This window comes from Sprattus sprattus (genome assembly GCF_963457725.1).
Source record: "Sprattus sprattus genome assembly, chromosome: 5".
Lineage (NCBI taxonomy): Eukaryota > Metazoa > Chordata > Actinopteri > Clupeiformes > Clupeidae > Sprattus > Sprattus sprattus.
In genome coordinates, this window is record NC_137924.1 from 12,923,274 (window position 1) to 12,940,608 (window position 17,335).

The 17,335-nt window shown below is 43.2% G+C and overlaps 2 protein-coding genes across 2 annotated transcripts in view; one reads left to right on the forward strand and one right to left on the reverse strand.

The window, feature by feature from the left end:
- Positions 1 to 1,028: 1,028 nt before the first annotated feature.
- On the reverse strand, positions 1,029 to 3,101 carry LOC308366291 (coiled-coil domain-containing protein 89; the record flags this gene model as incomplete). Its single annotated transcript, XM_080839943.1, has 7 exons — positions 1,029 to 1,115; positions 1,228 to 1,327; positions 1,422 to 1,498; positions 1,621 to 1,757; positions 1,856 to 1,986; positions 2,071 to 2,543; positions 3,042 to 3,101. The coding sequence occupies 7 exons, from the start codon at positions 3,099 to 3,101 to the stop codon at positions 1,029 to 1,031; spliced, it is 1,065 nt and encodes a 354-aa protein (XP_080696069.1).
- A 1,444-nt stretch (positions 3,102 to 4,545) lies between these two features.
- lrp2a (low density lipoprotein receptor-related protein 2a) overlaps positions 4,546 to 17,335 on the forward strand; it is a gene marked incomplete at both ends in the record, with an annotated part of 65,886 nt that continues 53,096 nt past the window's right edge. The window contains 8 exons of the mRNA XM_080838592.1: positions 4,546 to 4,615; positions 12,335 to 12,442; positions 12,793 to 12,915; positions 13,194 to 13,310; positions 14,155 to 14,265; positions 14,378 to 14,491; positions 14,752 to 14,868; positions 16,361 to 16,504. Coding sequence (XP_080694718.1) covers positions 4,546 to 4,615; positions 12,335 to 12,442; positions 12,793 to 12,915; positions 13,194 to 13,310; positions 14,155 to 14,265; positions 14,378 to 14,491; positions 14,752 to 14,868; positions 16,361 to 16,504 — 904 coding nt within the window. The remainder of the gene's footprint in view (positions 4,616 to 12,334; positions 12,443 to 12,792; positions 12,916 to 13,193; positions 13,311 to 14,154; positions 14,266 to 14,377; positions 14,492 to 14,751; positions 14,869 to 16,360; positions 16,505 to 17,335) is intronic.

A 17,335-nucleotide genomic window follows, 5' to 3' on the forward strand; every position in this document is an offset into this window, starting at 1 on the left:
TCTGGCATGGCCTCTGTGACCAGGGGGTCAGGATTTGGAGGATTAACTTCAGCCACCCAAATTGATCTTTAAAAATGTCGAACCATGGGTGTTCACTTCTAGCACCATTTCTACAAAAAAGCCAATTAGGCCCCACATAACATATGACAACAGGCACTACAAAATAGTGTGTCATCTATGCAGATTGGTGGATGTTGAAAACTGCCTTTGACGACACTCTCAAAGCCATTTGGAAACGCGCTTAGTTGGCTTCAAGCGAAAAGTTTCTGTCTGTGGTTTGCTGGTAGGGTACAATTTTAACTGGACACAAAACTGTAATAGTCTTATGAAAGTACAAAACATTTTGTATGCACAATGTGTACATTTTGCAGAGTGTTATTTTTCTGATGGCAAGTTAATTAAATCAGGCCAACTCAAATGAAAACAACTTATGTACACCCTTAGGCGACATACATGTGAATTATAGTGCAATCAACAGTGGAGCATGATGGCAAATAATAATATGAATAGCTGCTAATATAGGATGCGGTTTAACTTCCAGAGATATGCTCACATAAATCTTTGATACATCCTTCATTCACTTTAATTCATAATCATATCACTTGGCACCTTCCTATATATTATACAACACACCATTTCAAGATCTTTTCATTGTTATCTATATAGCCTACATATAAGGCCAATATGGGCCAAAAGACATTGGCCTTGACACAAATCTCATTGACTGATCACACAGGCCATGCCGGAGACACTGACTGGTCACGGAGACTGGCCACGAAGGCACAGACTGGTCACAGAGGCCATTCCAAAGGTTTTGACCGGTCAGGGAAGAGACTCTGGAGCTCCCCCTAGTGGTACCAACCATTGCTTAGTATAAGGTGCCAGTGCTCACAAGAATCACCAGATGAAAATATAAGCAGGGTATCATCATACTCATTGTCTTAAGACCATTAATATGCCAATTTTTAATGAGAAAAGAAAATGCAACATTATGATGTATAATGTTGATGGGTGATGGGATGAGGCCCTCAACCAGTCACATGGCGCAGCCTGGCATTTAACTCCTTCTCCTTTGCAAGTAGATTAGAGCTGTGCTTTTTATAAGCTTCAAAATCCTGGGGATGTGATTTCACATATTTGAATGGGTAAAGACACAATGCTCAGGAATTGTGCTAAAACATGAAAAATACAGTGTTACAGCTGCCATTCTTTTTGCTTTTAACAGACCTTCTTGATATCGCCATATGCCTTCTCAGCAGCGTCAAGGGACAGCTGAAGTTCCTTCACTTTCAGATTTCTGTTTACAGACGATGCTTCAGTCGCAAACCTACATTCATGACAGAGTTTAAGGGAAATTCAAATGTATGCCCAGTTGAACAGGAACTTTGCTGAGAAATACAACTTATAAATCTACGTCCTACCTGTCTTCTGCAGCAATCCTGCCATTTTCCGCTTGCAAACATTTATTTTCCAGCTCTTTCAACTCAACCTGGTGGTCCTGCAAGCACCAAAATATTATCTGTTGTTAGATTAAAGATTACATACAGTGGACTGTATGTATTTTTTTTTTTTTACCTTAACAGTTTGCTCCTGTCAAAGATTTTGGACAAAGCAGATCACCTGTATAATTTTCCCTCTCTGCATAGATAAATCCAAGAGTTCTTCTTTCTCCTTTGTTAAAACTTCAATTTTCTCCTGCACCTTTGCCTCATGTAAGGTGTCTCTGTCTTGTGAAATTTTCAGTCTAAGGTCCAGTTCTGGAAATAGATCAAAACAGTTCAAATTATGAAACTAATGCTGCATGAAAACATAAATGATAGACCTTAAGATGTGCTTTCTATTGGCAAACACTCACCTGCACACATATCAACTGCATTCTTCAGTTGTTCTTGAGTGTCCTGTAATTCATGCTGCAAAGATGCCTCCTTGGTCTGATGCTGGTTCATGAGTTCCTTTAACTTGCTTTGGAACACAGCAGTCTTTTCCCTGTTTAAACAAAGAACAGCACCTTGAAAAATACCTATAGTCACACAAGGATGCCATAAATACGCTGCTACATAAAATACTCACTGGTATTCGGCCTCTAATGTCATGTGTTGCTGAGCAAGATCCTTTAATTCCTGGGTCAATGACAAAATGATGGACTCTTTCTCTTGTAGTTCTTTACAAAACAGCATTTTGTTTTCCTCCCGAAGACGTTTGTTTTCTTCGGTTAGTACAGCATTCTGTTGTTTGTACTCGTCTTTAAATTTGATTAGCTCTTGGTGGTTTGCAGCTAGGTGCATGAACCTCTGCTCTAGTAGCGAGGTCCGCTTCTTTTCATTGTCAAGTTCAATTTGTACAGCACCGCTCAAACTCTCAAGTTCAGTGTTGATTTTCTCTAGAGCTTGACACCGGAGTAGCATCTCATCTGCTCTTTGTTTCAAGATGCAAATCAGATTGGATTGCTCGTCGATCCTTGACCGCAACATGCCTGTTTCTGCTCGATCCTCTTGGGACAAACTGCGGAGTTTTTCCAATGCCTTGTACACATCGTCCATATCCTACAAAGGTTTTGAATTTGAACGTTTATTTTAAACGAGTCTTACGCTACCTAACTAATTACAATAACAATCATCGAACAGATAGTTATAAACAGTGGTTATAAAGAATTCACAGTCAACACATTCACGATATTAACCATAATAACGTAGGTAATGGAAGCAACAGTTGTTATTACATTAACGTTATATTGTGAACGTTGAATGATAACGTCATCCATATCCAAATATATTGGGAAGTTATAACCTACCCATATAATATTGCAAGCTAGTTAAACGAACAGTTGGGCTTCAGTGAGTTATGAAAGCGTTAACTACTGGTTAGTCACGCCGCCCCGCGGCTTGAACAAGTGAATGTTAATTGAACGTAAAATCAGCTAACATATCATATAGTCTTAGCTATGATTGCTAGCGACAGCTAGACGAAAGTCCAGATGTTCAAGGTAATGTGTTAACTATAGAGCATGTCTTGCGAAATTCATCTGCTAACGCTTTATCTACCTGCTTTGTGTCCGTGATCATAGTCTTGAGGTCTTTTGAGATTTTCTGTGGCGATGTCATAGCTTATCGTCTTTGCAAAGAGGGTGAGAATGGGAAAAATCAGTGTTCAGCCACGGATGTTATCCAAGTGGGAGCTGTCACAAAGTTTCCTTGGTTGCCACTGGTAACAAGGATGACATACGCATTGTATGCACACGAGCGACACCCCGCCCTTACGCCTCTACATTTTTTTTCTCTTTGAAGGACCGTCGAAAACCTTGAAGACATATTACACCGTTTAATGCAGAATATTTAAACACAGTTTTATAAAGCGAATTATAAAGAATTTGGATTGTTATTAGGTTACTGTATCTTGGAAAGGAAAGATAGAGTAACATCTATAGAGGAAAAAGTATTTTCTGTCTTGGAAATCTTACATATGTAGGCCTACACCTGATCAGACATAATACTTTATACTAGCTAATGAATTAAGGCACAAAATCCTGTTTGTCCATTGTTTAACTTGACTTTGGCTTGGCGTGCCTTACTCACTTTCATTAACGCAAGATGGCGCTGTTGTGCTTTAGGTGACATCAGCTCCTGGCTATTTCAACCTGACTGGGCGCACAAAGGGTCACTCGTAAATGCATTTTTTTTTGTGCGGCCCAATGTTTTCATCTACTAGGCCTAATTTAAATTATAAAATAAAGTAAATATTATTTACAGGTAGGCTATTTGGCCAACTATACAAAAGATATGGTATGACACTGACCCGTGGTTTGTAAGCCTCAATTCCTCCTATCTGGTTTAATCCAAATGCTGCCAACATATAGACACCGGGCCACGATGATCAAAACTATCAAGTTAGTTTTGAATAGGCTAGTAGTCGTAATATACATCCTGGCCCAGTGTATTGCAGGAAATACAAGCATCTTTTGTGTCCTTATGTTGCAATGGATTAACCTGTTGGAAATGCTTCAATACGGTCCTCTATAGAGTCAAACAAGATGCTTCACTGTAGATAAGAACTGTTTCTGAACATGGTTAAGGCCTATAATTAATTTATGTAATAAACATATTCTTCATTCAACTAAATAATTCATCTCTTCATATAGTTTCACACTAAAGCCCAACGTTAACCTAGCAAGTGAAAAAACTTTTTTTTTTAAAAACATTTTAACATACCACTGTATCCTCAGTCCACTTTAAAATTACTTCATAGCTTACGTATGCTGAAGGTTACTTAACACCCAATTAGGACAACAAAACTCTGACGGGACAACGCACTCCTGGTGCTGGTCACTGACTATCGCTTGGTCAGTGGATTTATGCAGATTCCTGGGCGGTTAAAGGATTTGATCTAGTGGGCCGGAGTAACGGAGCGTCATATCTAAGCTGAATCCGCCCTTTTTCATCAGTTAAGGACAAGTGAGAGAGGCAAGCAACAGCATCCCAGTCCCAAGTGCACCTCCATCTGCCCGGCTTCACGAGGAGCTGGCCAGACCAGCGGGGACCGTGCATCAGAATGTGGAGAGCATTGCTCGCCAAACTTGTAGTTTTACTTTTTATATGTACGCTTCAAAGTCACGCACAAGGTAAGTCTTAATTTGATTTCGTAACTTTCTTTCTGGTTGCTTGGAACCGTGAATGCTTCGGAGACGGGCCATTGTGCAATTAACAATGGAAATACGACTTTACTTTGAGAAGCAGCTCTTGCCGCGTGAGATCAATGCAAAGACACACAGACATGCTCTAAAATCGTTAGCAAAATCTGATTTCATAACTTGAGAAGTTCATGTTTCTACAAGGGAATGTCAACCTGCTAACTGACACATTATGTTACATTGTATTTGTGAAATGCTATAATAGGACAATGTTGTATTTGTTAAAAAAAAAAAAAAATTGTATTTAGCCAATCTGGACATTTGTGTAGGCCTGCGTGGTTTATTAGCTGACATAACAATTAACTTGGCCAGGTCCAGCCACAGCTTCATAATGCTCCGGCTAATTTAGTTAGGCTGCACTTAATTGTTGTCGCAAATGGAAAAACACATCTAGGCAAGACAGATATTTTTCAATGCTTCAATATCGGGAAGGTAATTTAGCATACAATTGAGAAATGTTATTTCATCTTGAACACAAAGCCTCCCCTCAGACAGATTTGAAGTTCTCTTGAGGAACTTTTGCCTGAGCTTTGCCGTTGCTAGGTAACAGAGGCGAGCATGTGACTAGCAGACAATCTCCGGACGAGGGCTACTGGTACAAATCTCAGCCATTACAACTGCGCCTCCAAACTCAAGCTTTAATAACGGAAATTACGATATCCTGTTGATTGTGTCATCATTTTGAATTGGGTACTTAATATAAACAAACGTATTTATTTGAAATGGTCAGGCTACTCAGCGGGTGCAAATGGAGGTTGTGGAGCTAGATCTAGCGAGCTTCTCAAATTGTAATCTGCTTTCTTTTTGCTCAACCCTTAGCAAGTAAGCTCCTTAGTGTGAATCAGGCAACTAATTACGTTGCAGCTGCTGCTGAAAGCCACTATTACTGCCCTAGGAACAAACGTTCCTAACGAGTTGGTTTCAACACTTTTTCAACCGCTTGCACCTAACCAAAGATAGGTATGTGGCATAAACGGGAATGGCAAACTGACAGATCAACCCATGTCCATAGAACAAACGTGTTGGGCCTACATCCAGTATCTAGCGAAGAATGCTGGTCATCAGCGAAAGAATGACCATAAGAACCACTCCGTTTTGAATATCATGTTACATTATTTCCCCCCTACTCCTACTCCCTAATCATAATGAGTTTCATTTACTGATGACAGGCGAACTCTACCTTGATTTTAGTCTTTTGTGTAAATTGTCACTTTTAGATTTTTAAAGCAGAAGCCACATCAAAGAGGTGCTGATGATTGGGGGAAGTGGGGCTTTTGCATTTTCAGATTAGGCTTGTGTACATGAATGCGTAGGCCTGGTTTCTTATTTTGCAAATCTGAGTGCCGCCTCTGGAATGAACTGGAGCCTATATGTTTGGCTGTGTGTGTGTCAGACCTGAGCGAAGTGGTACTTGTTGATCTCCTCAGAAATGTGAGCCAGTTGGAATTGTTGATTTAATCCAGATTTATTCAGCATGTGTTTGAGAGGAAATGACCAAAAGAGCCTTGATGCAGGAGGACAGGTTACTTTCACTAATCCACTGTGCCTCATTTCCGCTGGATCCTCCACAGTCCTGAGAGAGCAGGCTCCCCTCCTCTGCCCCACACCAAGTTTTTGAGAGGCACTGAACCTCAACTTGTTGATTTTTAATGTGTGATCAAATACCGCTCACTGTGTCTGAAAGTACTCTCCAGGTCTTGAGAATGCGTGTGTTAGCAGTATTCATAATTGTAAATTTGACACTGGTGTCACTGGTGGTTAATATGTAATAATTTACAAGCACTGGTAGCGCTTACACTGCTGAACTGTCCCCGAATGATCTATTATCTCTGTCACGGTTTGCTGACAATACTAAGCAAAATGCTGATTTAAGCTGCTTAGAACATGTTTTTTATATACTTGAGATTGTGATAAACTGTAATCATTAGCTTCTAACACTACACATTAGTAACTTGCCTTAAACTTTGCCCTAATGCTTATTTAGGGCATCTAATGATACATGTTGCCGAAACTGAAGGGATTGTTAGGTTAATACGTGAGCTCAGTGACCTTAGAAAGGACACTGCAAGCATGTCCCCATTCATCTTTCCCAGACTCAGGCGAAGCTGTTGTGTTATGGTGTCTCATGAGGTAGCCTATATGTCAAGCAGATGGACTCAGTGTCCCCTTCAGGGGGTCACTCTATGGAGGGTGGATTGTGGAAATGTCTGAACTCATTGACAGTTAACATCTTCATTAGTGAATTAGTATAGGTGATCATAGAATAGAATTTATGCCATCAAAGGTCCCTCCTGACTTAAAATGAAAAATGGGGCAACATTTAGCTAAAGTGATGAACCAGGGTCTCTTGTAAATTGTGTTGATGACAGCTGAGAAATTTCAAACAGGGCAGCAATGCAAAGATCTTCCGCAACTAATGAAAAAAAAAGTAGCTTGCCTGTTCTGCACGTGCTCCTAAAACCTCACACCATCCTTTCCGGTGGAAAGCCTTGAGCAACAGTAGCCCAGTATTAGAAATAGGAACAGAAGTTAACACAGTAGGCAGAAATGAGGTCTCCTAATCCTCTCACTGTAAACAGCGCCCTTAGCATTGGTATTAGCCTGCTCTGTGATGCAGACCAAGGCGCAAATGCCTCAGCTGTGTTGTCCTCAGTGTGTAGCCACAGTAGTAAAATCTCTAAAGTGACTGGACAGCCACAGTGTAAGGGCCAGCTGTGAGGACCACGTTTACTGTTTTATTTTCTTATGTCTATGAAATAAAATCAGAAACTTTTGTAAAGGCTCTTACTCAGACTGCTTGTGGAAAAACAATGGATGCATTCTCAGTGAGGAGAATGGCTTAATCGGAGAGGCCTGGGTGTACATCATTCTATATTTCCCTCCATTCTACTGTTTCTCTGCCAATGCCAAACTCTTCAGTCAGTCTGCCTGCCGGCCTTTCTCTGTTTTGTCTGTGAGCTGGAAGAACCAAAGTCAGTTGTTTAGCAATTGATTGCATTCTGTTGCATCGATTTCCATATGAAACGGCCCCACAGCACTTTCCACTGACAGCGTGGACGGGTCCAGCGCTCTGCATTGCCAGACGTTTTTTTCCCCCCTTCTGTGCAAGGGGTGCACCACAACAAGGCGGTATTGATGAAAGAGGGGAGTACCTCTCCCGGGGGCCTCCATGTGATTGGAAAAGAGATGTTGCAGGGTGTGTGTCTCTCTGCGTGTGCTTGTCTGTGTGTGTGTGTGTGTGTGTGTCTGGTTTCAGAGGTGGAGTGGAGAAGTGTGGGGGATTTGTGCTGCACTTTTGTTTGTTGGAGGAAGCTGTACTGTATTCTACATCTACTCATCCATCTCCATAGGGCCTTTGGTGCGCTGACACCTCCAGTTATGAGGTTGCTGCCCCAGTGGCTTGTCCATTGTGCTATTGTGATTTCACAGTGGGGACCGAGGCTTTGGGAGACTTCATTCTAATGAAAATTCCTTCACCACTCCTCTTTGTGTGGCAGTGGTAGGGCGTCCTTATCATTCTCCACAGACAGTTTTTTTTCCGGGGGCTCTTGCCTGCTGAGGGTTTAAGTTGGCTAATTAGAAAATACATGGTCAGGGAGGGGGGGGATGGGGGGACACTAAAATTAGACTAAACATGACCAAACAAAGAGTCAAACTAAATAAGAGGTACAAACTCCTTCTCCAGGGGGACAGGACGAATACATTTGCATAATACAAGCCCCTCTCCACACAAAAGCTAATGAAACAATCACACTGCTCCGTAGCTAGCTTTGTTGTTATTCATTTTTAAAGCAAGCAGGATTCAAGGTTTTAAAACTTTGGGCCATAGTTCTGGGTAGTAGGGATGAGCCTAGCACCTGAAAACGAATGATTGGAAGAAGAAGTTGGAAAACTGGAGAAAGCTGGAGAATAAATAAAATAAAATAAATACAAATTAAGACATGTTTTCCATTAGAAAGACGTCCTATGACACCAAGGATCATGATTCTCAGAATTTGCACACCACTTATCCACATCAACAATCTGACCAGCTGTCAAGCCTGACATTTCAGACCTCATCACAGGGTTTCCAACCCATTAAATGCCCATTGAAGGTGCCTCCGTCGTAAAGTTGGAAGCCATTGGTTCTTAATGGCCTTTTCCTACTTCTAAATGCTAGGCTGCTACCAAGGTCATCCCTAAGACTGGCACAGGGGAACCTGTTTCAATTGTTCAAAGCCATTTCATGGTCAGGCTCAAACAAATCCACTTCATAGCATGCCCTCTCTCTAATAGTCTTAATAGTAGTGTAACCTATGCTGAAAGATCTTGAAAAAAACATTGTTAACATCAAAACAAGGACCATGAAGTGCGGTTGTTCTGAGAACTTTAAGGTATGGGAAAGTTAAATGTATGAAAATAAAGATCAAAGTGCGATTTCATGTCAGCAAACAAGTGACGGAAAAAAAAAAAAAAAAGCCCTGGGAAGCAATCTTACACTTCTCAGATGACTGAGTAAATGGTTAAGTTTGCACTGTGCCGTGCAGGAGTAGCTTAACACAAGATAGTACTGTTTAAAAAGCTCACTTCAGAGCTCCTGTCACCTTTCCCAGAACCGATACTGTCAGGAAACAGTGGCTTTATTTGAAGGTCTCAGCAGATTAGTTTCCATTTGGCAAAGGTTGGTTAAAGCTGTTAACCTAATGTATAGCCGACTGGGATTATGAATATGGCCCATGTTGCATGGAGGCCTCTTGCCAATCATCGGACATTCTTGAAATTGTGTATCGATGCTGCTTGGCATTTCCCACCTCACAAGATATGTTTCCCCCCATGGAAGTGAACGAACGGCAGCTTGCAGTTTCACCTTAGCTGAAATAGTAGCATCACTAAAACAGTGTTTCGTGTAGCTGTATACAAAACCAAAAGTCCTTGAAGCAATGTGGTCTAAAAGTAATTAATGATAGCATTTATAAGTTGCACATCAGCTATACAAATAAATGGTAATGTTGTTCTTTGAACTCAAGTTTACCTCTAGCTTAACTCTAGCTTAAAGCGGAGAGGTGCACCCAAGTTCATAGAGATCTTTGTGTTGCCCTAGAGGGTCTAGAGGTAAGTCCTCTCATTTGTCCGTCGTGTCAGTGAGTGTGCCCTGCTTTTCCAGTACTGTACAGGGCAGTTTGTCTTACCTCGGCGTTTACAGACGATGCTGAAACCTCCGGGATCATGTCCTCCTAACAAAGGCTGCCTTTGAGCCACGAGAGGAGCAATTTTATCATTAGTAAACTGAGCAGGAAAGAGGCTCACTTCCCAATTGGCTGCTGAAGGAGTTAAATATGGAGTGCATTTGGCCGGCGTTGTTTGAAAGTGGCTGCTTGGTGTGGGCTAATTAATCTGAGTCAGGACCTTATGATATGAGAAGCCCCCTCACACGAGGCTTTTAGCGCGGTAGCACAGGCAGTGACCCCACAACTCACTCTCAAGTGGGAATGATCCATCTGAAAGGAGCCCATTACATAAAGCTAATGATAAATTACTGACATTGCAAAATGATAAACTCTCGCATGGGTGAGGGGATGTTGGCTGCGCTCCTCTGCTTGTCTGTTGAGTTCAGTGCCTGCCACATCTCTGACCCCATGGAGGTTTTGGCCATTGATAGACCGTTTTGTTCCTGTCTGGTCTCAGCCAGGCTAGTCTTTCTAAAGCAAAGAGCAGTGTGCCTGCTTGCGCTCTTGGCTCGGCCAAGGTGCTGGCTCTTAAAATGTCTGGCCTTTCTCTATGGTGAAAAAAAAGGTTGCCATGTCAATAAAACAAGTGGAAACAATGCAGCACCGGGAATCCGAGATTGGGCTGTTTAATTAGAGTACCTTAAATTTGGTCCATTCAGCGGCCATGGGTATGCTGGCAGGGCTTCTTGTGGACTGCTTTAAGAGGCTCAAGATCAAAGACTGACATCATAACGCTCTGATATTCAGAGCCGTTCCCTTAACTCCTTTTTAAGATGCATTTTTTGTGTGGAGCTCTGTTTCACTTACACTTTATACTGACAGGTTTGCATGGTGTGCCAGTACCTACATTCACAGTGGTTGTACTGTTGTTTTTATACTACATTCTACATGCTACATAGATGTGTGTGTGTGTTTTTTTAGATGAATCAACTTTACTGGTGTATTATAGCAGAATTTTTCATTTTACTGAATGAACAACATTTTAACATTAAAAAATATAATATTATTGAATCAGTAGAACTGTAGTGGTGTGCTTAGATATCAAATGGGATATGCGATCCTGATACGGCAGGTGCTGTAAATACGAGCCCTGGTACAGAAAGTAGATATGGTGATATTTGTGTCCAGGAGTCATGAAGACTGTGGTTCCATTTACCAAGAGCTCATTGTTTTCATGGTCAGGTGCAATACATGTAACTGTGGAAAGGGAAGTGTGCCTGAGGTGAAAGAATGAATTGTAATCTAATAGCAAAACAATTTGGGGAATGTTGTAATTTGTTTATTCTGGCCTGTATGTTTTCAATCTAAGATAGCAGTAGCTGGGTAATCCATTGCCTTTTAATCCCACTGTTTCATTTTGTGTTTGGCTGCCAAGCATGTTCATTTAATAAGCCAATTCTATTCAGATGCATGTTTTTTTCACCATGTGACACTGTGGTATGCTGTCTGTCATGTTAATCATTTACATACATTAAGAAAAGAAAAAAACACATTTAATTGCTCTACAATTTACAACCAACATTCTGTTGGGGTGGGAGTGTGTGTGAGAGTGTTTGATTAGTTTAGTGAGTGTGTGTAAAGGTAGCCGATAAGGGAGAGACACTACTAGACCACCACCAACCCCAGACGTGTACCACCAACCACCACCATGCATCTCCCTACTGCAAAGAATTTGGCCGCGGTACCAGCCGGTACCACTATTTATCCCAATTACATTTCTGACAAGGAGCAGCATGCTCCATAAATCAGGGTGTCAGCGAGAGACAATCAGAATCACACATTCCGATTGAGATTTAGGTTGGGGTGGGGGGTGGTCGGAGGAGAGGGGGTGGGGGTTGGAGGGGAGGGGGGGGGGGTAGTTGTTCTGACGGAGCGCTCTGCCACTGAACTCTGCTGCCTGTGTGGATATCTCCTGGGGAGCGTCGGGAGAGGTAGAGTGGTCGGTACCTTATCTTCTGGGGGTTGGGTTGCCACTCAAGAGGGGGAACATCAAACGGAGGGCCCGGCATGAGAGCGCTGAGGGGTTGCGTAACTGTCGGCGGACGGCTGGCACACTCAGCTCCGGGCCAGGGGGCCTGTCAATCAAGTTAACGACGTGTTCCATCAGTGGCAGTGATCCCCCCATGCCCTGCCCCAGCGCAGTCAGAATGAGCGGAGATCACTTTGATAAGAGAAGAGAGAAAGAGAGAGACGTGGCTTTTAATTATCACATGACGCTTAGAGGTCGCTGTTTAACCTAGTTCAGTGTTCCTAATAATGAAGTAATGAAGATCATTGATCTCAATCAAAAAGGGTTTTAAGAAGAGTTACAGAATCAGATCTTGAACAGAAGCCTAATGCGGAAGATTGTACAGCTGTTCACACCCTGTGACTTCATCAGCGCATGTGTTCCTGTGTCCCAGCTTAACTTTAGTCTGATGTGTGTGACTCTTCTCTCTCACAGAATGTGGGACGGGAAAGTTCCGCTGTGGGAATGGCCAATGCATCCCACAAGATTACCGGTGTGACGGAACGGCAGACTGCACAGACGACTCAGATGAGGCTGGCTGTCGTGAGTAAACATTTACATCGTTGTCAAAGCAATCACAGATCATCTACAGAAGTCAACAAAGACAATAGTGTGTTTTCTGTACTGACACATGTTACATTTTAAAGTTGTGAACAGTGGTGAACAGTGTTCCATTGTGGGATTTTGTAACTGTATTGAATTTAATTCTCCATGTACTGAAGAACATAACAGGATAGCAAATTAGTAAATTGGTAAATTAGTCGCACAAGCAGTTATTTTTTCTTCTTCCCATTAAGACCTAGCTCTAACTAGTCTGAAACTTTTATAGTGTGTCATAATCATTAGATTATACATTTCTGTGTGTGTGTGTGTCTGTGCCCATCTGTCATCAGCTGAAGCTACGTGCGGGCATGGTCAATTTCAGTGTTTGAGTGACGGAGAGTGCATCCCCAGCGTGTGGCTGTGTGACGATGAGGAGGATTGTGAAGACGGTTCAGATGAGCGACAGAACTGCCGTATGTACCCCCTCACCCCTTCACCCCTCCCACCCCCACGCCACATAAATTAATAACACCCGCTCCATTAAACTCCAGTTATCTGCAGAGCTATGCTACCGTTCAACTATTTGAAACCTGATAGTTTGAAAGTATAAGGGGAGATGGGTAGGAGATATAAAGACCCCACCATACACAGCCCACCCTCCCTGTTTGTAAAAAAGAAGGACTCCTCTTTGTAGTCAGAGGAACACCCACACCCTACAATTAAAATGCTGGCCTTCTTGCTATCTCCTCAGCTGCACGGACGTGCTCCAGTGGCCAGTTCAGGTGCACAGATGGGGCATGCATCCCAGAGGAGTACAGGTGTGACCATCTGGCTGACTGCCATGACGGCGCCGACGAGAGGGACTGCCGTGAGTTACCCCCCCCCCACACCCCAGACACACACACACACACATACACACACACACACACACACACACACACACACACACACTCTAACACACACACACACACACTCACACCCACACACACACACACACACACACACACACACACACACAAATACAACCCCCAGCATCATAACCTCCATAACACTGCCCGTGCCCCCCACCCCCCACTCAAACACACACATCCCCACACACACCCATCCCCACAGGAACCCCTGCCCCTGCTCTCCACAGACACACACACACACCCCCACACAGTAACCCTTGCCCCCTCACTCCAGCTCCTGTGGCATTTTAATAAATTTGTAAGATTAAGAGGCTCGCTGACTGACAGAAATTACCACAATAATGCCTCTTGTTGTCAGAGGTTGATTGCGGTGGATTCTTTAGTGGATTAAGGCAAGCCGGAGTTCAGCCCGCCAGTTCAAAATTGAGGCTGTATATTACGCCTGACACCACCACCACCCACCACCCACCACCCACCACCTACCACCTACCACCTCCAACCATATTGCCTGCACACGCACTAGTTTAGCGCATGCAAACTTTACAGTGATGATGTGAGGCATGTTGTGCTTGATGTGCGTATGTTGAAGAACATATGAATAGTCCATGTGGCTTTTTTTTATATGTTACATCTCCTCCATGTATACAAAAGTTATGTTTATATGTCATACCACTGTTTGGATTATTCATAGCAAACAGAACGGCCATGTTGTTTGCAATCGTAGCATTCTTACAGGTATTCCCAGAGGGCATTAGGGTAACCAGTTTGGGTTGTCACTGCTTTTGTGCTTGTTGCTCGTAGACTACCCTGGGTGTACCGAGCTGAGTTGTGCCAATGGTGCCTGCTACAATCGGAGCCAGCACTGTGACCAGTCACTTGACTGCCGGGACGGGACAGACGAGGCCAACTGCAGTGAGTCTCCTTCTGCTGTCGATCAGCAGTGCAGTTCACTGTAGCAGAGAGCCCCCGCGCGTCACCGTCCCCACTCAACCCATCTCTGCCATCTTTCCTCCTCTCTCCACAGCGCAAAGGTGCAGCAGTGGCATGTTCGAGTGTGCCAATGGAGCGTGTATCCCGCGGCGATACGTCTGCGACCATGACGATGACTGTGGGGATCGGAGCGACGAGCAGAATTGCAGTGCGTGCCCTGTTCTCACTGACTAGCTTCTCAAGATCAGTTGCTTCTGACCTCTGCATTGTAGCCACAGTCTGTCCTTCACCAGGAACACTGTAGTCTCTGGTGACCTACATGAGTTTCTACTGTTACAAACGATGAACGTTTCTGCTTTTCTTTAAGAGTTGTATGAAGTGTGTGATTATTTTTACCACCTATGTGTTCCTGCTAATTAACCGTTTGTAACATCTAAATGGATCTCGCCTGGGTGTCTCCCTGCGTAGCTTACCCCACCTGTAGAGGCACCTATTTCACCTGCCCCAGTGGACGCTGTATCCACCAGGTGTGGTTATGTGACGGCGAGGACGACTGTGAGGACAACGCCGACGAAGTGGGCTGCGGTACGGATCACCCATCGGCAATCTCCTTTACACACACACACATCTCATAGCGAAGGTCCACATTGCGTCACACACACACACAGGAATTTCAATGAGAAAACTAGAGGGATAAAATGTAGCCTACTCAGAGATAAAATGGAAAGAATAGCTGTGCAGTCTTGACCTGTTGGTCCCCCCCCCCCCCCCTCTCTTCTCCCAGCCATGGACATGGGCTCTGGACTACAGTGTGAGTGCAGTCCTGTGCTCCTCTTAAGTGCGCTATTGAAACCCCTCTTTCAGAGAGGATCACTCAGGCCTCCGGAGAGCTTTAGAATTCCCTCATGCTGCTCTGAAGAGGGTGTGTGTTTTCATAGGACGGGCCCGTAAGACCCTCTCAACCCCCTGTGTGAATCCTTTCAGCGCAGCATCCTCCGATGATTTAAAGAGGCAGTGGGGCTGTTTTCCTCCTCAGACAATGCCACAACTGGAGCCCATAGCCTTTTTCAGACTCCTTCCTGCATTCCTGAACTAGATAACAGTGTGTGCCTTTTTGATGCGAAAGAGTCACACATAGTTTTGGGTCACAAACAAGATTACAATAGTTTAGTCAAATCTATTACACCAACCCCCCCCCCCCCCTTTCACCGTTTCCCCTGGCATGGGTGTGAGTATCATAAATTAAACCATTGATTTTACGGGAACTTTCGGTGACAAGGCTTCCCTATTCTTCCCAAAGAGCTGAAGGGTGTGATGTGACATCAGCCTAGTGATAAGCCTTGCTGCTAATGTTTCATCAGAATTCCCGGTACTTTATCGAGGGTTTGCCAGGCTTTTGCCTTGGACCACGGATTCCTTTTCATGACTCACCTCAACAAAAACAGATGACAGTAATCGACTACTTCATTGGTCAATTATTACCTATATTGAGTATCTGAAATGAAACCATTGATTTTATGGGAACTTTCGGTGACAAGGCTTCCTTATTCTTTCCAAAGAGCTAAAGGGTGTGATGTGACATCGGCCTAGTGGTAAGCCTTGCTGCTAATGTTTCATCAGAATTCCCGGTACTTTATCGAGGGTTTACCAGGCTTTTGCCTTGGACCATGGATTCATTTTCATGACTCACCTCAGCAAAAACAGATTACAGTAATCGACTACTTCATTGGTCAATTATTACCTATATTGGGTTATTTTAGAAGGCCTAAAGCCAAAGCTGGCCTTCCTGCAGGATGACAATCAACCCCAATACTGACCCAGAACAGGTTTTATTGTCATATACAATTAAGCGATTGGTGCTTCAATTTTGGGTACTATATCTTATCTTTCTTTTCTTTCTTTAAATAAATCTAACTTAATTGATTGCTAGTATAATTTGATGACTTACATGCATAATGTCCCAATACATGAAGCTATTATGAAGAAGATAACACAGACACCTGAGAAGTCACTGTTCCATTCCAAATTCCTCCATGTGTGATGTTCTCTGACAGTTCCCTCTCTGTTTCTCCTCCAGATGCGACCCCTCGGGAGTGCTACCCGGGGGAGTGGCCCTGCCCCTCCTCAGGGGGGTGCATCCCCCTCCACCAGCTGTGTGACGGAACCCCGCACTGCCCCGGTGGAGAGGATGAGACCAACAGCACCGTCGGACGCAACTGCAGTCAGTACCACTTCCAATCTCTCTCTTGCATTGAACGGTCTTTATGTTATGATTGTTGATACGGATTCAAATGTGCACACATTGACATTGAAAGATTTCTGCTGCCAGAAAAAAGGCAGTAAAAAATCTTAGCAATCATAGCAGACTAGAGTTAGTACTTTATGCTTACTCTCAAAATGTCTCAACTTTTTGTAGCTTGATTGTTGTTCCTCAAGTCGCTTTAGAAAAACGCATCTGTCCAATTAATATACTGTATGTAAAGTCATCGTCAAATATCCACGTTTTCCTGAACCATCTCACTTGTAGGCTGCACATAGGTACATGTCCATGTTCTTATTAGATCATCTTTGCAATGAGGATCATCTGTTTGTTTACTGTATTATGCCTGCCACGGCCCTGCTCATAAACAGTAATCAGTGTTGAAGCATCAATGGTCCTCTTGTTTGTAATATATGACAATGTAGACTCTCAAGTCGTAGTGGGACCCTCTAGTAATATTCCTTTAACAAATGATTTGGTAATTGTTGTGATGGTCATGGGATCCTTGCTTGTGGCTTCAGGACAATGTTTGTATGATAATGCCCCTATGAATTCAAAAGTGATTGGATTGAAAAAACTGAATTGAACAATGAACAATGTTAGGGCCAACAGATCGAAAGGAGCAGATCAAATTACCACTGGAAAGTCCAAAATCACCACAGAAAGTCCCAATCCCTACATTTCCTAAAAGATATCATGTTGTATCAGAGTTTCGGTGGATAAGGTTGTGTTTTTAGGCGGTCTGGCAAAAGTATGTTGATATCGTTCTGCCAAAAACACAAAGACCATTTT